This window comes from Trichoplusia ni, chromosome 7, assembly GCF_003590095.1.
Source record: "Trichoplusia ni isolate ovarian cell line Hi5 chromosome 7, tn1, whole genome shotgun sequence".
Taxonomy (NCBI): domain Eukaryota; kingdom Metazoa; phylum Arthropoda; class Insecta; order Lepidoptera; family Noctuidae; genus Trichoplusia; species Trichoplusia ni.
In genome coordinates, this window is record NC_039484.1 from 14,440,211 (window position 1) to 14,467,038 (window position 26,828).

Consider the following 26,828-nt stretch of genomic DNA (forward strand, 5'->3'; position numbering starts at 1 on the left):
TACGTGGAAACGTTGTGGCAAAAATATAACATTTCACATATTCTTATCATCTGTGGTAGGTACGAGACTGCAGCTTATTTATATGCGAGTTATTTTAAATATCTTACCTTATTATTTATGTAATATACATTTATGTAACTTTCCTTTTACGAGATATTTTTATTCTACCTACTTTTTGATTTCCTGGGCCATCGGACTCCATTCAATTTCTGCTGTATTATTCGCTGTGGAGTGCAAATAGTTAAAATTGAATTAATATACATTATTGATTAAAATAATAAATGTTGAGCAATCTACAATTAGAATTAGAAGAAAATCTTTGTTTCAGAAATTCTTCAAAACATAAATAACACGACTTATAGTGTAATTTCTCAAAGGTATATTGATTTGTCTTGTAAGTATTGTACAGAGTCATGGTATTCCCGTTATGAGACATAGCTGTAACTGCGGGAATTAGGGAATTTCAAAATCAGTTTTTAAATAATGTAATAGTCGTTACGTTTTAGACTGTTGAGTTGGTGTTGCCAAATAATGACACAAATGTTGTTTTTGAGATAAATTCGATTTTAACTGGGGTGTAATAAAGAATCGGGTTAAAAAAACTGTGTTTTTTCTCTTAAGTACAGTAATACAATAAACCTGTAATTTGACGTGTTCATAGTTTAAAACTACAATGACCACACTAATCTTACTAATTAAATGACAGCTCACAAACCTAGCGGGAGGGTTTTAAAGCCAAGTCAGCCAACATTCCACTTGCGAATGCGATCGATCGCGAGCAAGGTGTAGTTGTGTGTGGTAGTAAGCGCTCGGTGGGTTTGAAAAATGGCTCTATTCAGGATTACATCAAGCAGATTAGTAGAAGCGCAGGTAAATATATAATTAATATAATAAACAAACCTTCTAATTGATAATACTTTCCATTCATGCTCTGAGATATTTCTTGTGTACTTTTTATAACCTTCTTGCCCACATTTTGGGTTCGAAGTTATGTAATGTGAATAAAAACTATTTTGGGAATAATTGCAGATGCAATGCATCGAGATAGCAAGTATCTCGTTGAATCGTTTCTAATAAACTTACGATATAAACGTATTAATATAATTTATCGATATTGAAACGTACCGGTGTACGGCCAAGAGCATGCCGATTTACAGCGGGAAATCCCAGACTATATATTTAAATAATTAAGAGCGTTATAATTAGCCATATGATATATTACTCTCGTTTTCATGAAACTATTCAACTCTATAACTTCTGTGTTGAAAGGAGCACTAATGAATGCTCGATTTTGGTACACCTTTAAAGACGTTGAGCCTTGAGGTCACAAAAAAATGACGCTTATTTAGCGTCTCGAAATGACGAAGCGCCCAAAAGTTAAAATATCTTGTGTGACCTAATATGTGAGTCTAATAGTTTCCACCATTTTAGGCCCAGATTTATGAATATGCATAGTATGTATGTTGGAAATCATTGTGTACTTACCTACTTAATTGAAACTGTGAACTTTTTTTGAGGCATTCATGTCTTATTACATATATTATTTCTAATTTTCTGGTCCATCTAGTAATAAAGTTTAATGCACAATGGTTAAGATTCATTATCTTCTATTCAAGTTCTATATATTGTTTAGTACTTGTTATATTAAAATAACTATTTTGTTATTTCCTTGTATTGAAATTTAAGTTGGTTGTTAAAGTAACCTTTGTCATGTAATAAAGGGAGACTGTTATAAACACAGTTTATTAATTGGTATTAGAATAAATTTAACTGGTAAAGTCACTATTCAATTCCAGTCTAACTACCAATTAAATGATCTTTTCAAATGCAAAAACGACTTTTTTATTAATTAACAGTCATAATGAATGACACCACAATCCTAGGCATCTTAAATCATATTTAATTTATAACCATTAAAGACTTTTTGTATTTTTCTTTGGCCTTGACTTAGATATTTTTAATTGCCAATGCAATGGTTTACAAGCCTTAAAACAATAAATAAAAGTTTAAAATGGGATATCTCCATCATAACTTCTTCTTTCTTTCTTTCATAACCAATTATATAATAGGCTTGCTACATTTATAATATAACCTGTTGCAATGTTCATATATTGTACAAATACATTTTATCTTAATCTTATCTTGAGACAATATATAAATATGACACATTGTATTAGACTATACCTGTTAACTGCAATGATTGATCTTTTATGGAAAGATCTGGTCATGTGAGATTTGCACAAAGTATGTGGCAGTGGCAATGGCCTTGGTCAATCTATGTCAGTGTCACGCACGGTGGCGCTTGTTGGCGTGATAAGCGATGTCACTCGCTCTGCAGAACGCGCGCTTCTGAGTCTCTCAATCACGTGAACCTAGTTGCATGATATTCCTACATTAGTAAAGTTTTAACTCATATATTGTTATCACAGCGCGCTCATTGAGTGAGCACACGCGCCGCACGTCACCTCGTACGAGATACGGTATAGTAACTGCTCACAAATTCATGACATAATCAGGAGCCGCAGTTGAGTTTACAATGTCAGGTGACATGACTATTGTTCTACACTCGAGAGTTTTACGTAACGATATGTAGAATTCGGTCTAGCGACTCGACTGTACAATTTGACTGTGTTGCGGCATCCTGCGCTAAGCTCAGGCTTTCGACGTATCATATCGTGGTTCCGTGATACCGTTATCAGTAAACTATGTAACAGAAATCCTCGCAATGACATTCACGATGTGTGTCCTCTGCTATGTCCCAACTCTAAAGATAACCACGCAGGTCAACCCGCACTGGCATCGGGCACTCGCCCAAATGCTCACGTTTATAATAGCAACATGTTACATGTATAGTTAACAATTAGCATGTAACGTATATAGAAAACGTAGATATTGATTGTGTTTGGGAATTATCGAAAACTAAACACATGGAAGTAACGCGGATCTAAAATAAAACTGAAGAACCTCGGCCGTTCTATGACGCACTCGTTCAAGGTTGCGCTGAGCTATGGCTTCTAATGGTATGGCAAAAACAACGGTTTTGTTTATTTAATGAAATCTACTACAGAGGCAGTGTTATAGCACAATATACATTTGATGTAAGATAAAGCCTCGATATTTCTCACTGCGATGTTATCACGTGAACATTGCTTTTGCTGATTGTTTAATAAAATATATCAGAGTATATTATGTGATAAGAAATGATAAAACAACCGTTTAAGTGAAGTATAAAGTAAGAAAAGTGTGATTTTACTTTTCACTGATAATGTTGTGTGGGTTTTAATTATTTTTTTTACGTAAACTACTGAGTATCTGATGAAAGTCTTAACACCATAAAGCAAAAAGGAAAATTGAATGGCATTGGAAGAAAAAAGTAGAGTATAAAACTGCTAATATCTCATTAGTTAGCTGTTTATATTAAGAGCATTGTAATTAATGACTTCATTTTCACATTGAAAACTGGAAATAAGAGACCTTCAGATTCTATCGACAGTTCTTAGTTGTTATCTGAGGTTTAATTTATTTTAATTAGCGTGACGCGCCAATTGATTCACCATTGTTTACGTACTAAAATACTTTTGCTTTAAATAAAATACCTCGAATGCTTCAAATTCCTTACTACAAGAAACAGGAATCACTAAAACCGGAACAGAGTTCAATTTCAGCAAAAAGTCTGTTCAAAGTGATCTTTACTTTGTTATTTGGTTGCTGAACTGTTTACTTGAAAGAATCTCAAAATTGAAATACGTCAAAGGAGACAGATTCCTAAATTGCATAAATAATATTAATGAAACCGCGCGAAACAGTATTATTATTTCGCATGAGCATTTGACTGAAAAGCGACTTCTCCAACATTGAATTCAATAAGCAGAACAATGTATTAATAAAACTCAGTATGATATTATAATGTTCGTATTATAATCGCTACCTATATAACACTGCGGTAGTAGCAAAACTGGGCCAGAACTCTTGAGCTTTGGATCGGGGAAGTACCACAGTTTAAACCGTCCTGTCGTAAAGTGTGGGCCACGTCATTTAAAATGTTAAACATTTTCGCTTTAAAAATAAACAGGAAAACAACATAACTGAATGAAACTTCGTTCATATATCTTCCTATTTACAGCATCAATAAATATTGCAAGAACAGTTCATTGACAAACGAGTTTATTATAGGTACGCGTCACACTTGCATCGTTGTATTATAATTTTATTTTGCAGTCAACTCCTTCAATTACCGAGCACTATCATAAGGCAATCTCTGAAACCGGTTTCTTGTAACTTTTTCTTTATTAATTGTTTGTTGACATTACATAACTGACCACCTAGCATATTATAAAATTATGTCCATTACACGTGATTCAGCTGAAGATGCTTGGACTCTTCCAAGCAAAGAGACTCGGTATATTCATATACTAATAGCAACTAGTCAATAAAAACACATTATTTATCTAGCATGTGTACTAAGGCCTGCATTATTACCGTGTCCATTTTTATTATAATATTGACCTTGACGTAAACGGTGGAAACTTTATAGAAATAAGACGCGTGTCTCCAGATATTATATTTTTTGTTCGAGCACTTTATATTAATAGTGTAATTGTGCCGTTGTATTTGACCGTACTATTTATGGCCATATTTTCCTCAGTAGTTCTCCAGACACGCGTATATCATTCTAACAAAGAACAAATCAATATGGAACGACTTTATTAGTCTATAAAAGTTAGAACATAACAAAATCTTACACATTCTAAGCAAGATCTACAGTTTATCTCAGTTCGTAATACAGAGAAATGTTTTAAGTTATTTTATTGGCCAAAACATATTTTGAGGTTCTGTACTCAGCAGTCCTTAGTCCTCGTTTATGGTCTTGGGCTCAATACGCGCAATCATTTACCTGTCTTTACCGTAATACCAATTTATATTTATGCTTCTTTTATTGAGGTCCTCTTATTATCGTTTTGAATTGCAATTCTGTGCACTGTTTGCAAAGACAAAAGACGTTCCTACAAACTTGGGCAGGCATCTATTGTGACAATTTCAATAGACATCTGAGAAGGCTTTTTATCCTTTATCCGGTACAAAGTAAGAAAGACCTTGTTCTCTTTATTAGTCTTGTTTTAATATTTAATTTTCCTTTTACCATTGAATTGTAGCTGCTAGTTTCTTCGAGGAAAAATCGAACAGGCGTGGGTTTTTACATAATCGTCTGTTCGGCCTTATTTCCACTGACCTCACTGGGCATGCGCCGTGTCCTCGTTAACTGTAGTGGATTATGAATGCGACAATGGGGATGCTCACACTCAGGTGTCATGTTCGTCATTAAAACTGATGCGCCTTACTTGCTAACAGCCAGGCAGTAGCTTCAAGCATTTGAATGTCGGATCGTAGAGTAGCGCCACAAGACAAATTAATATATTGTTTCGATTGTACCAAATACAATCGGGGTCTTTTTTACAACTTCGCGTTCAACCATCGTATAATCTGGAAATATTCACGCGACTAATATCTATTGCAGTACTGGCCACAGGCTCAGGTATCAGAAAAAATAATAGTTATAATTAGCAATAGCAAAAGGCTAGATGATTGAGTTAGCTAATCTGTCTTAATTGCTTAGTGAGGCTAATGTTGATATCTTAATTTAATAACAAATTAACAGCATTGACGAATATTGATTCATCCTCTTTTCTGATAAATTACACCTTAGTTCATCTATAGTTTTTTTATATCAACATTATAAAATACGTTATTGATGAAGACTGTATATGACACGGTATTAGTTGTTATCCACTTTACGATAAGGGATACGCACGTAATGTGATTTATAATGTCAATTAGGTTAAACTATGGCCCGCGCTGACCCACCAATGTACTATTGATTGAATCGCTGCCGCTATAATTGCAGTGATGATTTTATTTATGTACAATCACTTCCTAGTTGCTTTATTTGTCGCAGATTGACCGCAATCAGTCTTCGATATCTTATTTAATCGTTTATTTTAATGATAGCAACTCATTTAATACAAGTTCGTCTGTTGTCAACAACTACTTATATTTCTAATATTTAAACTTGAAAGTAGCTACACATATACGTAAAGTACTTGGTAAAGAGTCAAATATGTGTTATTTAAATCAACACAATGTAAAGAATCCAAGTCTTAATGTAGTTATAAATATGTAATGAGGTACCTGGCTGCTTAAATTGTCGCAAGTAATTTATATTCGCCTGTTTTCAACTGTTAGTGTTAAGATAATAGAAACGGGAAATTAAAACTTACTTGTTTTAAACAGGTAGGTAATTAATATATTTAAAATGGACTCGATTTTAGGTGTAGGTAACGTGACTTGGCATGGAGGTTAATGATTATACATACAGGAGATCACCTTGAAACGTCTAGTATGGTGTAAAGTACACACCCAAAGATATTTGAGCAAACATCCTAATATATTAGTTGGAATAACAATAATATTTATTTCTCGTTGTTTACCGCAACCCGACCTGGCAAATACACAAGTTGCACTTCGATCCAGGAATTATAATTTATTAGGTAGTTTGTTCAGTAAGTATTAAATATTCATTTGGATTAGCGAATCGGAGTTAACGTTTATATTTTGTCCCTAACAGAAAGTATGCCCGACGGCATCGATTCTGCTGAGGGGTCTGAGCGCGGAGTCGACCAACCTCAAAAGCGTGCTTCAGGAGAAAATCCCTAAAGAGCAAGAAAAGGTTCGGGAGTTCCGCAAGAAATATGGAGCCACCAAGGTCGGAGAGGTCACCGTGGACATGGTAAGTCAATACACGTGTTGTCTTAGCGATAAGATGACCCTATAAAGGCGCGTTTATTTAATAACAGATACAAAGACGTAACCAATTAAATTATTTCCGTTTACAATGTCAACACTGTCCTCAATTTGTTGTCTAATAAATTTGGTTATCTCATTCAATAGCAAGTTCAATGACATTGTTTCGTAAAATGTAAAACTACCTGTATTCGTATTCGTCGTTATTTAATATTCTTATACGAGCCCCTCCTGTCGAACAAGGTAACAGAGTATCCAAGCAGGCGGTCGTTGAACCTCGTTTGAATGGAGGAACCGAAATTTATTCGGATAATGTGTTTGTCAAGGTTTGGTTTTTTTACGTTTTCACGTTTACAGGGGGTTCATTTGAGTAACTTTTATGTTTTCCCCCTTAGATGTACGGTGGTATGCGTGGCATCAAGGGTTTGGTCTGGGAGACCTCCGTGTTGGACCCTGAGGAAGGCATCCGTTTCCGCGGTATGTCCATTCCTGAATGCCAGAAGGCGCTTCCTAAGGCCAAGGGAGGCCAGGAGCCTCTGCCTGAAGGTCTTTTCTGGCTCCTCGTTACCGGAGAAGTCCCCACCGACGCTCAAGTTAAAGCCTTGTCCAAGGAATGGGCACAAAGGTTTGTTCTATCTTCCATGCTCCTACACAACATAGACATTAGTCGAAATTTAAAATATACATTCGTCTCTGAATCACAGTACTTATTCAAATAGTTAACGTTCGCGACTCATGCTGTTGACCTTGATCGTAGCTGTTACTCGCTTTGTCTTTATAAGGAAGATAAGATTTAAATTCAGTTACTTGTTATAAATCGTAATCTTTGCATCAATTGGTAAAAAATCCGATACTTTGACACTATTCTATGAGCAGGTACGCAGGGTTTTCGAATATAAAAATAAGTATTTTCGAAGCCAAACTAATGTGAATTCCGCCGACCTTGACAACTTCTTAGTAGTTGCTAAGCAGGCTTAATTAAGCCTATAACGTTTTGTTTTAAAACTTAAATACGTCTAAGGAAACTTTATATGTAGTAGTACCGGTAGCATTTACGAAAGTAATAAAATGTTTTTCATAGGGCCGAGCTGCCAGCACACGTCGTTACCATGCTGAACAACATGCCAAGCAAGCTTCACCCCATGTCACAGTTCTCGGCCGCCGTCACCGCTCTCAACAGCGAGTCCACATTCGCGAAGGCCTACTCAGACGGTGTCCACAAGTCCAAGTACTGGGAGGTGAGCAAACACCCGTAAAACATACAAACCTATTTTAAAGTTGCGCACTGCCTCATTTACGCAACTGATATGACTGATAAAAAGGTAATGACGGTTGTAAAATTATTTATCTACATCTATCTTTATCAGCTGTACTTATCCCAAAAATTCCACTAGGTTTTTATGTGATTGTTAGTAGACGATATTTTCTATGATTTATACTAAAATAATGGGAATGGTCTCGGTAACAGTACGTTTACGAGGACACAATGAACCTGATCGCCAAGCTGCCGGTGATCGCGGCCACCATCTACCGCAACACCTACCGCGACGGCAAGGGCATCGGCGCCATCGACGACAACAAGGACTGGTCCGCCAACTACTGCACCATGCTCGGCTTCGACGACCCGCAGTTCACAGAGCTCATGCGTCTCTACCTCACGATCCACAGGTACGTGCGTCACACTTATGTAACTATAAAAATATTTACATAAGTACTTTCTGAGAATACTTTACTTTCGTTGCCAAGATAAAACCAAACGATATTTGCTTGAATTGTGTTATTACGTAACGTTCTAGTCCTTAACCTTATTTTAGAATCAATTGTTTTCCAATATTGTAACACGCTAAGTAATAGTGGTAGTATTTTAAGGCTATATTCATGTAGCATAAACATTATTGGAAGAACTTGCCGTTAACATCCTAAACATATATTTAGAGCCACAATCCTAATAAGATGTAAATTATGCGAATGTAACTGCCAGGTGCGAATTTTTGTGCATGCTAACCCCTGCGTTTAACTTCAGATACTTTTATAAACAATACTATCAGCTTAGCAATGTGTCAATAACATGTGTGTACAATGAATAATAAATGAACACCACATACGAGCGGATCTGATAGGTATTAGATATCACATAATATATTTGACAGAAGATAGCTAAGTTTTGCGCTTCTCTATATTTTTATTTGCATTTCGTATGCGGTGTGTAAACGTTCTTAATACTTAAACTTTGCACGTTTGTTCAAGATTAACAGCTCTGCGAGATTATGTCTTATTATGTTTGTGTCATCAACGCTGTTGTCATGTTTCAGCTTAGCAAATAAACGCTCATTTATGTGCACGTATGTAACTACCACCTAACACTAGTAATTTGCTGTGCTTGTAACATGAACACGATTGTCTTACTTTATAATTACGGTTTCGATATCATATTATAAATGGGGACTTGTCTCGGGTACAGCTACGCGATTAAATAGTTTTTACTAAATTATTAGTTTAAAATCGTTCAAGCTCAGCATCGTATTCTAAAACCCCCGTGTCACTCAATATAAAGCTTATTAAATATATTTAATGAAAAACTACTACATTTACTCGAAACTTGAATTAGTAGACTGGTGGCCCAAACTCTTTTCAGAATAAGTAAAATTTCAGTTGCTTATTAGAAACAACTATACAGTATAAGAATATTCTCTTAAATTGCTGGTTAGTAATGAAAGGCGCTTTAAAGGGTATCACAAATTTGAAAATACAGCCGTAGATATCACTAACCTTACTACAGCACTTATCCTTAAGTATTGTGTATACTTCAACCCAGATGCATGCAATCATTTATGTTGTTTCCACTCTGTGTAATACCCTGTTTGCAATTGTAACACTATTATGCAATCAAACAACACATTTCTGGCAAATTCGTTTGGTTTAACTATTGGCAAATTCAATTGAGATTTATATTGAAAAGTTTTCGTTAGTTTCGTGAGGTATATTTTAGTATTGTTTGCGCAGTGACCACGAGGGAGGCAACGTGTCCGCACACACCACGCACTTGGTGGGCTCCGCTCTCAGCGACCCCTACCTGTCGTTCGCCGCTGGCCTTAACGGTCTCGCCGGTCCCCTCCACGGACTGGCTAACCAGGAAGTACGTATTCCCTATTTTCCAATTCCAGGATTTCTCCAGTACAAGTAAATTTGTACAGTTTTATTCGGCATGAAACAAAGATTCTTTACAATCTTTGTGAGAATAATTTAAAACTAGACATTGAAAGTATGAAACTGATTCGCTACAGTATTATATCTCAAGTTTGATGCAAACTACAATTTATACAGACACATGTGCGGATAACCGCGGCTGGCTGATAATATAGTCATTGTCTCTACAAGGATGACATGACTTTAAATCCTTCAAAACGGTTACATTACGATAATATCATGGTTATGATTAGGTGTATGATGGCTATTCGTCGTTATCAGATCGATCCCACGTGAAGATTCTAAGTGTAGAGGGAATTAGTCATGCATGTTACGTTCATCCTGCTTCCTAGTGGACATCGGAGGCGATGATTTGTTATTTCCATAAATAATTTAGAAAACAAATGTAGCTATGACACAATACTTTACGTTAGTGCTCCGACATACGGTACAGGTCGCTTTGTACGCAAGTAAGACACATACTTGTGACCGAGTCCGACCGAGTATGTCTTAGTATCGTAGGTCGACTTAGTATTCTTAACAGATCTTTCGTAACAATTGTATATTATACTTCTCCCTATTTTGACTCTACGCTGGTTTGGTCCCACAGAATTCGTTATCGTTTATAAATTGGGATGTTCCTGCGAAGACATACAATGCCACCAATTGGCACGGGTATCTGTGCGCTAAATTTAATTAAGTCGGAAGTTAGTAAAGAGTAACGGACAGATCTATCTTTAAACTAAAATGTTTGTATTATTAGTTCGATATATCTCTTTGCTTTTAATTTAATAATCTTTTAAATTTGTTTAGGTGCTGGTCTGGTTAGAGAAACTGCGCAAACAAGTCGGCGACAACTTCACCGAGGAGGGACTCAAAGAGTTCATCTGGAAGACCCTGAAGTCTGGCCAGGTCGTTCCCGGCTACGGTCACGCTGTATTGAGAAAGACTGACCCCAGGTAAGGAAAACACTTTTTATTCAAACGTACGTAATCTATCTTGTAATTTATTTTTGACTTGTGTTATAATTACGTTCGTGATTTTAAAGGTACACGTGCCAGCGTGAATTTGCACTGAAGCATTTGCCAAACGACCCCCTGTTCAAGCTGGTCGCCGCTATCTACAAAGTTGTACCCCCGATCCTAACAGAGCTCGGCAAGGTCAAGAACCCCTGGCCCAATGTGGACTCACACTCTGGTGTCCTCTTACAGGTAACTAAGTTATAACTTAATTGTATTTCTTTGGTTTCTTTTTTCATCGGTGGGGTTTATACTATTTTGATGTGTTGTGTGTTTGCAGTATTACGGACTGAAGGAGATGAACTACTACACAGTGATGTTCGGCGTGTCCCGCGCCCTCGGCGTGCTCGCTCAAATGATCTGGTCGCGCGCGCTCGGCCTCCCCATCGAGCGGCCCAAGTCCCTCAGCACCGACATGCTGATCAAGCAGCTGTCCAAGTAAAAATAAAACCGAACAAAATAAACCAATTCGTTCAGGCTAGATCGTAATACGTGCATCAGGTAGTTAACGCGAACCCTGAACGAACTTACCGAGTTTGATTCACACGTAACACCAATAGTCAATTTTTGTAGTGATATTTTATCAAATGTTTTCTACCAAAATTAATCATTACTCTTAGTTTATTGTCCATCATAGTAGTAAGAGTAAGTAATGCATTTTTATTTGCGTTGTTTTTTTATTATTTTTGTTGAGTATATTGTAATTTATATAGTCAATCATTATACCACTGAGTACTTATTTCTGTGATGAGAATATTGTTTGATACTATTTTCTGTATATTATTGTAATTGATATATCTAATTTGTTGTATCTTATTTCTTGTAATATGTAAATATGGTTTTGAAATTGACTTTGCGGTGGTGTGTCTCAATTGTAAAATCCACGTAGCTGCCAGAGTACGAACTGGTTATAGTGGTTGGTCACTTAGGTCGTTTTACGTAGAAACTTTAATAGTGAATACGCAGTATGCTGTGCATACTGTTTTCTTAGGTCAATGCGATATCCATTCTGTCGTAATATTTATAAATCATTTGCATTAGAACCCCAAAATTTAGCAGCTTACTCAGTATTGTACTTAGGTTCAATCATAAGTCAATTATGAATGGATTTAAATTTGGTTGGTCTCGTAGGTACTTAGGCGGGATAAATAATTTTGGTATAAGAGATACTGAGTTAATTATTTTTACATGCTGCAATTATTCCTTTGTTTTTAATTTTAAATCAACCTTTATAGTTTTACTGTCACTACAATTTACCAAAGTATTTACGAGTGTAATGTAGATGCATGCAAGAGATCGTATAATTGATATACAAAGCTAAACGCTAACGCGAATATTTACATAAATCATAGACATATTAGCAATCATGTCGCATAAATCCTTCGCATTGTTTCGGTTCGGTGTGTCTTGTTGACGCAATACCAATGGTTATTACTTCTAAATTATTATGTTACAAAATTAACGTTTGATTGTCTACTGAACAAGTTGGTGATAATGTAATGGCGTTGCGACGCCATGTTGTCATGTTTTACCAATACGAAACGATCCAATATTTGACAATACTAAAATAAAGTGGTATGGTGTAGTAATATACTTGAGTTTTAATTTTTCCAAATTTTCTTTTCCTTCACGCTTTCCTGGTAATCCCTATCTGTATATACCAATTTATCCTCATAAAATTTTAATGTTTTAACTTTATGATGAAGCGTCGTCACGTAAAATAACGAATTGATTTACATAATTTTATAGTTACCAAAATTAACCTTAAACATAAACTTGATAAACGATACTATGAACTCCATAAAAAAAAGGGCATTTACCTGTTAAGATTTAAGTCTTGTCAACTATACCGTGTTTTACAGTCGAAGTCGTTTTTATAACGATCTAGGTTAACAAAACTATTATGTTTTATTCTTCCATTAGTAGTCGATATATTTTTGCCTTGCAATAAATTATACCGATAACACATTGACCCAGTTACAGTAAGTACATGGACTTTTTTTTAATCTATACCACATAAATAACATAATTATGTTCTATTTTGACAGATTGAGGGAACTCAGAGAAAACTGAAGATTTTTTTTGTATGGGACAAGGTTTTTTTTCTTAGTAATAAAGTAACTAAGTATACAATAAAGATTTTTATTTATACACATTCACTTATTTAACGTATAAATCAGTCTTTAGTCTGATTAGGTTACGGCAATATACTAATGCCTTAGGAATGTAAATTAATTGCACAAGTTACAGTAATAAACCATTTTGTATACTTCAGAGAACAAGTTTTTTTGTATAGTAATATCTGTTATTTAAAAGTTAAATGATCCAGCAGTTAGGGACAGTAATTACTTTCTTACATTTAGGTAAATCTTCTCAAAATAAATAAATATTTTTTTACACTTTAGCATGGACGAAAATGATTAATATGATATAATTGATAGACACATACAGCACACGACAATGTTTTAAGACAACACACCACAGAATTGTACATAAAGTTAGATTTGGTATAACACATGTTTTAATTTTCCTATGTATACACATTCAAAATGTTGTCTAAAGTTAATCCGTCGAATCGTCTTGTATTTCAGGTTTATTGGTTTTATCTGTAGATTTATGCTCGGGGATTGCTGACGTGTTTGTCGGTTCAATCGGTACGTATCCTGAACTATCTTCGCCTTCGGTACTGGAATTTATCGGTTCCGTTGTAGCTTGCTTTTCGGGCTCAATCGTGTAAGCTTTGTCTTGAGAACTGTCAGACAAAGCCTTACCACGAAGATCAAGAAAAGTTATCAATTTAGAACTGATGCGAGGTGCAGCAACAGTATCTTCAGATATTAGTTTAGCCACAATGGTGGACGTACATATACGCCATTCATCAATCACGAGTAGATGTTTTGTGAGATCCCAACCTGTGTCGGCACAATAATTAAAAGATTAATTCCGTATTCATATTGCACACGTGTAGCCCTCTAGTAAGAAACAATTAATTTGTTTGGATATCAGACTGGACATCTGGATAAACCTTTTTTATACAGTATAAGTGTACAGTGACTTGAGAGAATTCACCGTGGAGTTTAGTAAAAAGTTGGGGTATGAAATGTGACATAATATTTATAACTTTTGGCAGTTATTCCCAATAGTGAATATTTATTTGACTACAACGGTCCCCTTCAGTGTATACCAATATAGGGAAATTCTGCATTAATTTTTTGGCTAGTCCAGCACTAGTCCATGCTACCAGTCATGTTGAAGTCAGTATGTTCATATTTATGTGTAGTATGTAGGCTCACCTGTTTGTTTCAACCCTTCAGACAAAACTACCCATTCCTTTTCTACGATATCGTTCAAAAACATCATGAGATCTGAAGTAGGTTCATGAGTGAATTTGCCAACTGCTTGCTGCATGGGCTCCTTGGTCCACGCGGCGTGGTGCAAAGTGCGACAAATTTGTGAAAATGGTCTTTCTGAAGATTCACTGTTTCTGTAAATTGGCTGAAATTATAATTTAAATTATTCGACGATTAATAAATTAAATTTAATACGCAATTTCAACTTGTATACAGAAATAAGGTAGAAATCATTTTTAGCTTATTTCTGTAGACGAGACTTGCAAGCATTATATTGCGCGCAGTTACTTTAATTATTAATTGAGAAAATCTGAAACATTTAAATATTTGAATACAGTTCTGAATTATGGCAATACCAGGGAATAGTCATTGATGGCGCAGATTGATATGCCGAACAGCACGGCGTGAAAATAAGCACAGAGCACGTCGTTAATAGTCGCAGAGTCGCGCAGAATCACGTAAATCTTACGCGACTGCATATACGGCAGTAAAATGTATTTCTTCATTCTGTAAATGTCTTGCACGGTTTTGATATACTGCGCCCTCGGATGTCTCTTTATAATTTTTTTTATCGAGTGTCCCATTTTTATAGAGAATCCACATAACTTTTTATCTGAAATTGTAGTTTGAATTATGAATGAAATTTAGTAAACCTTGTCTGACCAAATAGTAATTATCGTTAAAAGAAGACAAAAGTTAAACCAACCTAAAACAATCGGTCCCAAGTGATACAATATTATCGGTTCGTTTTGGTTAACGCGACACGGGTTAGCTATAACTTCGTCTTTTAAATATGTTTCGATAATTTGTAGAAATCTTGGTTCATTAAATGTTCTCAAACAGACAGCTCTCACAGCTAAATAATTAAATGTTATATGAAGCATTATCATTGTAATAAATATTGCGAGGGAATTCCTGAAAACAGAATTACGCTTGATTAGTTTTTTTAATCTAAAAAGGTCGAAAGTAAATTGATTGCCTCGTCAAGCCTGGCCGTAAGTACGACGAAGAACTCCCATTTAAATCTGTCTGGGCTTACTTAGATTTTCATGTAAACATTCACAATCTAGAAGGCCGTATTTACGTGAGCTGGCGAAATCATAGTCACAGATGCTTAATGTAAAGATTAAAAGAAAATATTAATTGATGTCAGCAAGACTTAAAGCATTGCCTTGTTCACTTAAAGGATTAATACACAACAATGATTGGTTATCAATTACGATGAATAGAAAAACAAGTACCCAAAAACGGAGATAATCAATAGTGCAGCAATGGAAGCAATAAGATTGACAGCTGTCTCTTGTGCCGAATCTTTTGCTGAGACATCGGCCAGGTTTCCTCTTATTGCGTGATGCTGTGTCATGGCTGACCTAGTAGCGCCCCCTGTATAATAATTAATAAAAAAAAAACTATAAAAAAGGATATGAATAAGCTAAATCATGTTATTATCCAATTCATATAATAATATCTTATCACCCCACTCAAAAGTACGCGTCTATTTCCGAAACATAGAAATAACAGCACATGTTGAATTGGGCTCACAAAACATAACGTAAATATAGTCTGGCAGAGTTCTCATAAGACTGACTTTAGAGATATAAAGTGCACACCCAAAGGAATAATGTATCATTAGCATGTGCATCACAGGCACTTTAATGTGAAATGAATTTCAACACATATTTGTGTCTGTCTACAGCTGTGTTTATAAGTGCTAACTAACTAGCTGTTACCCGCGACTTCGTCTGCGTGGTTAGAAAATATAACTTAGGATTTTTTTTAATCGGATTAGTTTTTTGCGTTTCTGCCCTTAGTTGTAACATATTTCATTACTGATCTGCTCCTATTAATCATAGATTGATAGTAGATATATATCCTATTGCCTTCCTGAGTTAATGGACTAACACTGAAATATTTTTTTCATACCGCTCAGTAGTTTCTGAGATTAGGGCGTTCAAGCGTGGCAAACTCTTCAGATTTATAATATAAGTAGGTATGTGTAGGTTATGTGCGTGCATATAGGAAAAATTAAACTTAAGGAATGCTTTTTAAATAATATCATAAAGAGGTAAAATTTGTGAGCCTGTGACATTGGGGGGATAATCTCAACATATGCTGAACCGATTTCGAAAATTCTTTTACTAATAGATGTTCTATTAGTAAAAGATTCGTGTTATTTTTTTTTTGCATCTCTGGCAAGTCACTTTTCCTTCAAAAATTGGACGGGGTTTTTCATACACACTGTATATACCCAAACAAAGTCGTCTAATAGCGTGGGGACGTGGCAGCAAGTCCTCAAGATGATGGTAGAGTGTTTCAATCCATTACTCACCGATCGCGTGCTTCTGCCGGTCAGAAATATGAGCCGGTGGGTCATTTTCTCGTGTTGTTTCTGGTCATGATAATTCGATACGAAATATATTTGTAAAACCTTTGGTTAATTTTTAGGCAATCATGACCAATAAGGTGGTAAACTTGTCACCGCTTAGCAGTCTTAATATTTCTGAAGGATTTTTTAATATTTCAATACGTACTTTCCCAACTGAGAAGAACATACCGTTTGTTTCTTTTTGCCATTTAACACCTTCATAATATATACCGAACCATATCTAATGTCGGAATCTGTAGCGCAGTCAATCGTAGGAGTATAGGAAAATTCACTCCGTTCCTTATCAACCTAAGAAAGGCCGCCATGCCTTGCGGCAAGATTTTGAGACACATCCGATACGTTATGTCAGATGATTTCGATATTGTTCAAAGAATGTCGAAGGCGATCAGAATTCAAATGTTCGTTGCGCTCTTTTTCTGTCTCTTAATGCCGTTCTCCAGTTATTCTTTCTTTCTGATTTTCTAATTGATTATGAATATTTTAGTGTGTGAGTTTTTGGTAAAATTTATGTTTATCTCGGTCAAACTATTGACCATCACGTTCATCACTTATTTCAAAAGACTTATTAGTAGATATGCAAATTTGCTGAGAACTCAAGCATAATTTAATTTTCTATCAATAAACGTCTCCGACTCGCGATACAATGCGTGACGTTCACGATCAGCGGACTGTCGCGCATGTTCTGCACTTGCCTCTAGAGATCTAGAAGCAGATGCGTAGATACGCTGAGATATGAAACGCAATTAACGCTACGGAGCGAGTTGCAGCCTGATGTTCCCAAACAGCATCAACTCTCTCCTGACGCTCTTCGATAGATTCTTGGCACCTTATGATCCTCCTTATGATCCCTTTGAAACGTTGGGAAATATTTACCTTTTTTTAGTCATGGTTATAGTTTTATTGCGAAGTAGTCTGATCAAGTAAAATGTAAGTGACTGGTCCGCTGGCTACTACGTAGGTTTTATGACAATATATAAAACAATAAAGACTTCTTTTACTTTATTATTATTTACTTTTCAAACTATGACAGACATCAAAATATGTCAAATGTTTGACAGGAAAGTAAGGTAAAGGCACCTAATTCCGCGGTGTTTTCATTATAACTTAAAAGAACATAAATTGAGTGTTTAATATACCTTTCTGTTTGCAATTTTTATTAGCAGTGTTATTTATCTTCATTTTGAAATATACTCACAGATTGACTGTATAAAAGATAAAAAATGATAAATAATGTAAAATGTAAAAAAGTCTGAGGCACCTTATTCCGATTTAAAAATTCTAATTCCAATGCATTTTGTTCCTAATTCTGAGTGTAAAAAATATTTAGGAAACAGAAAGGCAAATCTCTTTATTGTCTTTGGATTTTAAATCAATCTTAGTATTTAAAAAGGCTCGGTATTTAAAAACTTAATTTTCTCCTCAATTCGTGAAGAAATACTCAAGAGTTAAGTGTTTTCGATAAAAAATATAAACCTCATAATATTTTTAACTAAACAAAAACTCACACAATATAAAACTATCATCTTAAACACTATTTAGCAAATTTAGTATGAAACATGCATTCAAGTAGCTGCTAGCCTTAAACTGAGCGATTATTAGAAAACCTACACATACTAAAGCCATCATTAATTGTAAGACTATTTGTGTGTGTACATAAATTATTAAAAAAACATCTAAATTATTAATTAAATAAGACCTTGCTTTGATAAGACCGTTTTTTTTACAATATCGAAATATGGTGCCTTTACCTTAGTAAATTAAATTTGTTATTTTTCGCCTTTTCCGCATTTTTTTTCGAATTTTCTCACCGTTTAAACCTTCCCTGGACTTTTACGAATACTTCAAGACTAAAAGAAGCCAAATCGGTTCAGCCGTTTTCGAGTTTTAGTGAGACTAACGAACAGCATTTCATTTTTATATATATAGATAGTGTCCAACCGGCAACGGGAACAGGGCCCAAGCTGCCGGTGGTCAGGGCTCCAGAGAGAGGAACCTCCTCACGATGGGCGCCGTGTCCAGAAGTACCGCTTTCTGAATCAAACCCTTGACCCAGACGCCCAACGAGAGCCTCCGAAGATGTTGATTGAGGCTCTTGGCTATTTTTATTATTATGTTTTTTATTGTTTTTATTCTTAAGAATGTCTACTTTTACCCTAATCACAGGCTTGGACTGCTAATGAAGCAGATACTGTTACACTAGCAGAGCAGCAATAAAATCTCTATGAAACAATTTCAATAGCACATCTAAACACTACAACTTTAAAAGATCTCCCTTTTTTGCACTGACCTGCAACTCCAACAATAGCTTTCATCATTGTGCTGACACATAATACAATTGTGGTGTAGTTTTTAAAAACTGGAAGGGCTAACTCTATGCACATTGCAGCATCATTCAAAGTGTCTGCATACAACCTCCACTTTTTACTGTATGCATCCAGGTAAACTCTGTAAAGATTAATTACATATATTATTTACTATGAATGAGAGTAAGCAAAACAAAAAAAAAATATGTATTTGGTAACATCAGATAGTAGGTTCAACAGTAGTATAATAGGATTAAGAAAATTGTTATTAGGATTTACCCATGGCTGTATGCAAATATAATCTTTCCAATGTGTCCACAACCATCTTTAAGGACCCAAGTCACAGTAGCAGCCAGTGGAGTGGCAGTAGTATCACCAACACCTACACCACGCAGAACCTCCTGCGTTGCAAGTATACCTAGAAGATATTATAACAGAAATGAATTATGTACAAGTACACATATACACAAAAATATTTCACTTTAAGAATATGTGATATAGACACAAGCAAAAAATAACATAAAAATATATGTACTAAATGCCATGGTATAACAACAACTAGAGAACTCTTATGATATTTTTTCCTCAGTAGTTGCTGTATTTTAAACTGAGGGTACGCAACTTAAACTACTTACTTACATTTTACTTCAATACTTTTAGTTTAACTTGGATACTTATGAGACTTGAGCCTCTATTTCCCCCAATACTTACCAGTTATAGTGCTACAAAATGCTTGTGCTGTGTCCCAGATTTGGTAGGTAATATAGTCACTGCTCACACTATCAGGATAACCATGAGGTAAGAATATTCTTTTGAATAAGGTATATTCATCAGCCTTTGATTCATCCAAAACTACCATATTAGCTTGTTCTGAAAAAAATATTGAAAGGGTTGCTGAGAAAAAAACTTTTTGGTCTTTCTCAAAATATTGTTTGTTAGCCTTAATAAAAACTTTAATGATTAATTTCAACAGACTGAAAAAGTTACCTGGAGGTCTAACGTATAACCGCTGTCTAGTAGACGATCCATATTTCTCTTTACATACAATTTCACCGTCGTGAATGGTAAACATTATGACTTACAATAAAAATCAACGAAGGTATATATGTTATCAGCTTCTGTAAACGTAATAAAATATGCTTAGAAGTATAAAATGAGGTACAATTTATTGACGAGTTCTAAGCAAATTATTTTTTACATAATTACTTTGAAAATGATTGCTGCATAGAAGTATTTCTATTGAATGGGAAGAGCGTCGTCAGACGATTGTTACACCCTGAACCGCAGAAAATCGTTGTTTATTAAATAATAAAATTATTACCTCCCGGCAAACCGATCGAGACTGATGACGCTTTATTGACAAATACCGAATACGAAACATTGAAACTTCAAAGACCAAACTTCAAACTGACAACAATACAGACTATTCCCAGATACGTTACTCCAGAAGTTCACCTAAAATCTGCAAAAAAGGGTAGGTAAAAGTAACAGGTAAGTCGAAATCTATCTTTGAGTATAGCTTTATATTTACGAAATTGTTCAATAAATCCTAATATTTCCAATAATTGCCATCAATATATATACGTAGATTGAAATGACATTTATATATAATCTGTGGCAATTCTTTTCTTGAATTTCTTGTATTTTCATCAAAACTTTGTTGAAGTTTTAAAGAATTAATTTTCTTGCACAAAAAAATTACAGGTTCAAATTTTGTTTTCGAAAATACTCTATTCAATATTAGTAATGGCTCAAAGTTATTTGAGAACCATGGATGTATTAAAAATCATGAAAAAAATATATTTATAGAAGATGTGAAAGTGTATTTTTGGATGCTTTGTGATTAATTTCTTATAATGGCATTGAAGACTGAATCAAGTTATATTGACGAAAGCATTGGTCTTAAGGTTGAAGGGGAGCTGGGTGACTTTCAAATAATTGAGGAAGTTAGCGACAGTGACGATGCTGACAAGACTGTTAATGAAAGTTCATGGGCAGTTGACACTGTGCCTAGTATACCGTCAAGTTTAGTTAAGCCTAGTAGTTCTCCCATAGGTAATGTAGCTGTGAGTAACTCTGAAAATGTTGTAATAGGGAATAACACTTACTTCAATGGTCCTGTGATAATAAAGCAAGTGATCCAGAATGTTCCGGGTATAGATAATCCTTCTTATTCCAAAACTGAGGATGAAGATGACTCTGAAGGGAAGTACCATGACGGTTCACAGAGCAACAAAAAACAAACATGTGAGTATAACAAAAACTTAACTTTTCTCGTTTTCTGGCTGGATAGTTTGGTGACTTGCATATTTACTAAAATGTATTGTATTGTACATCAACAAAAATAATGACTCGATAATTATGGCATAGAACTTGTGTATACTGAAGTCATATACAAACACTATATGAGTTTGTCAATTAATGTCTATTGCAGAAACATAAATTGTCATACATATTATCTACACTAACTTAAACCCATTATGCTGTAAAATTTGCGAATGAACTTATAAAAATGGTGTACAATAATTATTTTATGATAGTTTGCTCATGCATATCTTTAATTCTGTCTTGTCTAACTTTTATTTACATTATTTTACAAAAATATGTTGCTATAATGGTAGTCTCAAGCTATGCATTGGCGACTTAGTTTCTTGTATCTTCTAGCGAAAGCTGATATTTATTTACAGTGTGTGCTATTATATTTATTGACCAGTATGGTAAATGTCTTTCAGCAATCAAGAAGTTTCAACTACGAAAATGGCATAAAGTTACATTTAGTGCCTTATGTGTTCTCATCCTTGGTGGTATATTCGCAGTATTATCTATAATACTAAGCAGCAACAGTCAAGATGATAATTCATCTTCCAAATTAGGGGAGAAAGATTCTTCTAGTGTATCAAGTAAGTATTTCTATAAAAAAAGCAATTCTATATTTGAGTCATTCTGGAGCAAAAAAACAGCATTCTAAATTAGGTACTCAGTTTCAAGTTCTAATTTATTATTCAGTCATTGTGTGTGTTTATTAATTGTCCTAAGAGTCAACAGTAACAAGTCAAATTTTAATATTATTTTTATCAAGCTCTGTTCTCTGTTGATGAGTTTGAATACTGATTCTAACTGCATTCTAACTTTAACTCAATTGTAAGTTTATTAGTAACCTACTCTTTTTGTTAGTTAAGCTTAAAATATCTAGTATGTCAAGTCCCTATTACTATTGAACTCATCATCACTTTGTTTAATTAAACTGAAGTTGGAGTAATAGTTGTAGTGTAATCCAATATTTTCAAGTTCCAATTGTTTACAAAATCTCAACAAACAGTACAGTTTGCATTACACTTTGGTTGAAGAATTTCAACATAAAGGGGTATTCCTGGGGATTTTTCACAAGTTATCTCCAATTCTTATCAGTGTGTTCCAATTTGTGTAAACTAAGTTCTGTAGTGTGATTTTTGCACAGTATTTTATCGGGAAGTCCCAAAATAATGATATATTTCTGTCTTAGTGATTGTGTGGGTGTGGTAGCATATAGTTTATATTTCACAAAAATAATGCACTCAATTATGATTTATGGTGTGGCTAAAATAAATTATGTTGAAAAGTATACATATTACAAACAACACATAATTTAACATGATCGAAACTCTTTATTCAGAATAGTATATATCTTTAAAATCAAATTTATATAAATTGTATCCTTTATCATTCTTGCACTTATTGTTTTCATCTGACAACAAATTTATGACAAATAATGATATTATCATTTCAGACTTCACAACGGTGGTGGGAATGTTGTATAAGAATATAAACCTTATTATAATTACTGTTATTTTGATGCCTATAACATGCCTGTTGACATTCTATACATTACTAACATTGGATGACTGTGGTAACAATAGGACTGAGATCAAGCAGAAACGTAGAAAAAAAGTCAGAGACTATGATGACATACAAGATTATGATTATTCTCGCAAGCCTGTTAAGAAAGGTACTGGGTTAATAATTATTTCAAGTTTAAATTACATATCGTTCAGTAGTTTTTGCTGGCGGATCCTTTCGGGTGAATTTGATTATCGTAATAATATGTTCTTGTTAAGATTATTATTTATTTTATACTATGTGTCATTTACCCGAAAATGACGTAAATGCCGATTTTTATTGCCATTTAGCCAATCGCATTATAAGTCAGATAGTTAAGTTTGTTTTAAGGAAGGTCTTTTTTAGGTCTACTTAATAAGCTAGAGTTCTCAGATTGAGGTAATGAGAGCTCATAAAAAAATTGAAATACATAGTTAAAAGGATCCGTTTAGCTAACTTCTCTTTCTATTACTTATGTATTTCAGCAGCTATTTATAGTTTATCGTAATTCTCTGGGCAGTAGGCAATAATTCACGAGAAAGTCAACAACACATTCGTAAATAATAATAAGTATTATTTTATTGTTATTCACTATTTATAACTAGCTTTTAAATCGTGAATCACCAGTTAACCACTATCATGTGTCGGGTACTTTTTAAATTATCCTTGAACGAACATTTTATTATTATAATTAACTGGAAACTCTTTGGTCACTTTGGTTTTATTATGCTTCCAGAGAATCCATTGTTGATCGCTCCGGATCACCTAAGGATAGTACCGAGGACTGACTGGTTGGCTCAGCCGGTTGAGAAACAATTAAATAAGATAAGGCAGCCAGTACCGTGGGTCATAATATCACACACAGCCACGGAAAATTGTAGTACACAGGTTGGTACACTTGATGTTTTTAAGTATGAGAACTCTACAAACGAACAGAATAATATAATAATGTGTATACTATGAAACAAGAAGGTGAATGTTTGGCTTAAGACATTATTACTAGCCCTCAATTCCATACTTTTCACCAAAATATTTTTTCTGTCAAACACAATAATGGTATAAGCTCTAGAGGCTACTAAAATTCGAAATTCGATAAAATATTGTTCGTTCAATATAAAACGAAGACAAGAAAAATATAGTTAAATATAGAAAAATATAATAGACTTGCATTTACAATAATTAGCGCTTTATTAATAAGGTTATTAACAATATTTTTCCTCGAATGATAGTGGTAAAATATAGATTTAGAAATATAAGAGAACTATGAGAGATTACCATGAAGACATTCACAAATCTCTAATCTGTAAAACCATAACCTTAACATTTACGACCCGAGTCAATCAATCAAAGCAACCAACAACTTCGCTAAATGGAAGGCAACAAGTCAATAAAACGTTAATAGTTCGACTAATGGCTGTAGACATTATTATAACACCTACATGAACCACTCAATTAAACCGAACTATACTGGATTGTTTAGGCACTTGTTATGCAGAAAATCTTTGTGATTTGAATTTAGATTTAGATTACTTATTTATTTTAGTGTTATATTACATTTTCTTTTTTAAACTATTTTTAGAGAAAAAAAACTCCAATATTGTTAACCTTTTATTAATTACCAAATAATAAATGGAGTATAATGATAAACAAAACGACCACGACCAGTTAATTTACATCGATGTTAAGTTTGTACTGTCAGCAACACAAGTTCGTTAACACAAACCGATTTTAAATTACACTATTTTGTATTGACATGAAGGAATTATAATGTTTGACGAAAAAGAAACATGAGTGGGGGTTGTTACGTTACTTGCTAGTACCGACCTTTTCGCGTCCCCTCTTCTTTGACGATAAATGAATCTATACTTAATATCAGTCTTTTAATTCCAGAGCGAGTGCATTCTTCGAGTACGCCTCATACAAATGTTTCACATTGAGTCGAGGAATTGGGACGACATTGGCTACAACTTCTTGGTGGCCGGGGACGGCTCCGCATACTACGGTCGCGGCTGGGACTACATCGGGTCCCACACCCTCGGCTATAACAAATACAGTATAGGTATTAGTTTTATAGGCACGTTTAACAACGACCCGCCGCCGAAAAAACAGTTGGATGCGTGCATAAAACTTCTCAAACGGGGCGTGGAAATAGGCAAGCTCGCCAAAGACTATAAATTGTTTATACATCGACAGCTAGCCTCCACTCTCAGTCCTGGTGACAAATTATGTGAAATTATCAAAGAGTGGCCTCATTTTGTAAAGAATTTTACAGACATATCTGAACTGATTCCAAATTATTAAGTTTAAATATAGCTTTTGTTTTATAAAAGATCAAATTATGTATACTCTGTCCGTTTTATAAGTTACCTTCGGCAGTTACCAGAGATGGTTTATTTTTAATGCGGGGTAACAAAAATGGAACTGTCTAAATAATTGTGTTTGAAATGTCGAAAAGTATGTTTTATTATTATTTTTAGTATTGTTTATTTCGATGCATCAAATCGGTTTTTGAATAATAATAAACTCGAATTTTACTCTTAAGTCGTATCAGCAACGTGTTATCCGTAACTATTTTGTTCATTTTATGGCCTGCCCAAAGGCAACTTTTAAAACACAGAGTATTAACTCAAAAGCGTCACGTTCGCTCGTTTCGTGATCCTCTTGATAGTTTTTAAGTAAAAGGTGCTGGGCATTGGCAATTGTAAAGAGGCGTATTTTATATATAAATTTTAATTATATTTTTGTACCTACAGATACTAGTCACATTGGTATTTCAGAAATTTCGAATTTATTTAATGACACGTTACCAAATAATGTAAAAAAGATTATTAGCTAACTCAAGCTTTGTGTATTTTCAACTGACGTCTTGTGAACCCGTTATATAATTGAAATATGCATAATATGTACTGCGGCCTATAGAAAATAGTATTTCACTATGTTCGCCAAATCGCTTAAAAATCTTATGGAAGGACTTATTGAATTGATGTATTAATGTTGTGACATCAGACATTTTATCACAAAAGTGATTTCTTTTTTACCAATAGAGCGTAAACAAATAAAAAGCGTAAAAAACATTAATTCCGGAACCTAACGTGATTTATGAAGAAGAAATATTATTAGAGAAGACAATTTAAATTGTCAATTGACACTTAAAATTTATTTCAAACTGTATAATTTGTCTCTTATGTCTTAACCACGAACTCTTGCCATATTATTCATTTTAATAACTATTTTGAATTTAAAATATTGTAAATAATAATTAAAAAAAAACAAATATTATATTGTGTAGATCAGATAGAATTTTGGTTGTCTTGACCTTTTAATAATTTTTGACAACTACGAATGATACGCGAAATGGTTTAAAGGAAATAACTTAATACGCTTAACACATTGAATAATTTATAACAACATTAATTATCTGAGGGCACGGCAGTGCCCCTGCCAAGTCTCGAGCAAAACGGGCACGGCCGTACCATCTTTTCTCGAAGCGATTCGCGGCTGTTTCGCCCCCCCTGTATCTTCGACGTGGACAAAGCTAGGAGTTTAGCTTTTCGGGGAATAATAGTAGGCATTAGAACAAGCTTAAGTTCGAAATTACATGCCAATTGAATTAATGGTTTAGGAGTTACGGTCGATCAAAGTTACACCATTTTGTCACTCACTGACTCACTGACTCACTGACAGATCATCAAAAATCTAAGGTACTTCTAGCAGACTTAGAAACTTCAAATTTTGCACCAAGATAGGGCCTTAGCCACATATAAAGGAAAAATTATAAAAACATTAAAAAATAATATGCCATAGAAAACAATTTTATATTTGCGGTTTGGCAAGAACATTATGTATGGATTTTGACTGCATTGTTAACTTTGTTCGTTGTTTAAGTACCTATTCAATTGGATGAATACATACATAGAATAGAAAAGAATAA

At 34.4% G+C, this 26,828-nt stretch overlaps 3 protein-coding genes across 6 annotated transcripts; 2 read left to right on the forward strand and 1 right to left on the reverse strand.

Annotated features, from left to right (window-relative positions):
- Nucleotides 1-744: 744 nt before the first annotated feature.
- LOC113496076 (probable citrate synthase 2, mitochondrial) lies at nucleotides 745-12,594 on the forward strand. The gene is made up of 9 exons (XM_026875175.1): nucleotides 745-870; nucleotides 6,623-6,784; nucleotides 7,194-7,423; nucleotides 7,880-8,036; nucleotides 8,267-8,466; nucleotides 9,802-9,934; nucleotides 10,798-10,943; nucleotides 11,033-11,195; nucleotides 11,284-12,594. The coding sequence occupies exons 1-9, from the start codon at nucleotides 826-828 to the stop codon at nucleotides 11,443-11,445; spliced, it is 1,398 nt and encodes a 465-aa protein (XP_026730976.1). The 5' UTR covers nucleotides 745-825; the 3' UTR covers nucleotides 11,446-12,594.
- LOC113496073 (RUS1 family protein C16orf58 homolog) lies at nucleotides 12,530-20,448 on the reverse strand. Of its 3 annotated transcripts, none has more exons than XM_026875170.1 (10): nucleotides 20,364-20,448; nucleotides 20,030-20,160; nucleotides 19,754-19,912; nucleotides 19,322-19,460; nucleotides 19,027-19,184; nucleotides 15,595-15,736; nucleotides 15,060-15,268; nucleotides 14,710-14,966; nucleotides 14,297-14,498; nucleotides 12,530-13,915 (listed from the first exon to the last, which is right to left on the reverse strand). In XM_026875170.1, exons 2-10 carry the CDS (start codon nucleotides 20,112-20,114, stop codon nucleotides 13,566-13,568), a joined length of 1,701 nt encoding a protein of 566 aa, XP_026730971.1. In that variant the 5' UTR covers nucleotides 20,115-20,160; nucleotides 20,364-20,448; the 3' UTR covers nucleotides 12,530-13,565. The 3 variants fall into 3 exon arrangements, with proteins under 3 accessions (XP_026730971.1, XP_026730970.1, XP_026730973.1); XM_026875169.1 differs by having other exon boundaries at nucleotides 20,249-20,423; XM_026875172.1 differs by having other exon boundaries at nucleotides 20,030-20,181; nucleotides 20,249-20,423.
- Nucleotides 20,449-20,684: 236 nt separating this feature from the next.
- On the forward strand, nucleotides 20,685-26,313 carry LOC113496077 (peptidoglycan-recognition protein LE-like). 2 transcript variants are annotated; one of them, XM_026875176.1, is made up of 5 exons: nucleotides 20,685-21,289; nucleotides 21,775-21,942; nucleotides 22,809-23,027; nucleotides 23,634-23,785; nucleotides 24,788-26,313. In XM_026875176.1, exons 1-5 carry the CDS (start codon nucleotides 20,899-20,901, stop codon nucleotides 25,196-25,198), a joined length of 1,341 nt encoding a protein of 446 aa, XP_026730977.1. In that variant the 5' UTR covers nucleotides 20,685-20,898; the 3' UTR covers nucleotides 25,199-26,313. The 2 variants fall into 2 exon arrangements, with proteins under 2 accessions (XP_026730977.1, XP_026730978.1); XM_026875177.1 differs by lacking the exon at nucleotides 22,809-23,027.
- Nucleotides 26,314-26,828: the final 515 nt, after the last annotated feature.

Bases quoted from the DNA above. Each gene is read 5' to 3' on its own strand.
- LOC113496076 (XM_026875175.1), top strand. From the start codon at position 826: ATGGCTCTATTCAGGATTACATCAAGCAGATTAGTAGAAGCGCAG. The intron at 8,467-9,801 runs GTACGTGCGTCA...TTGTTTGCGCAG, and splicing joins CTCTACCTCACGATCCACAG to TGACCACGAGGGAGGCAACG. The intron at 10,944-11,032 runs GTAAGGAAAACA...GTGATTTTAAAG, and splicing joins TTGAGAAAGACTGACCCCAG to GTACACGTGCCAGCGTGAAT.
- LOC113496073 (XM_026875170.1), bottom strand. From the start codon at position 20,114: ATGTTTACCATTCACGACGGTGAAATTGTATGTAAAGAGAAATATGGA. The intron at 15,269-15,594 runs GTACTTGTTTTT...TTCTGTTTTCAG, and splicing joins TTGATTATCTCCGTTTTTGG to GAATTCCCTCGCAATATTTA. The intron at 14,499-14,709 runs GTATTGCCATAA...TTATAATTTCAG, and splicing joins CCATCAATGACTATTCCCTG to CCAATTTACAGAAACAGTGA.
- LOC113496077 (XM_026875176.1), top strand. From the start codon at position 20,899: ATGGCATTGAAGACTGAATCAAGTTATATTGACGAAAGCATTGGTCTT. The intron at 23,028-23,633 runs GTACTGGGTTAA...TTATGCTTCCAG, and splicing joins TCGCAAGCCTGTTAAGAAAG to AGAATCCATTGTTGATCGCT. The intron at 23,786-24,787 runs GTTGGTACACTT...TTTTAATTCCAG, and splicing joins CGGAAAATTGTAGTACACAG to AGCGAGTGCATTCTTCGAGT.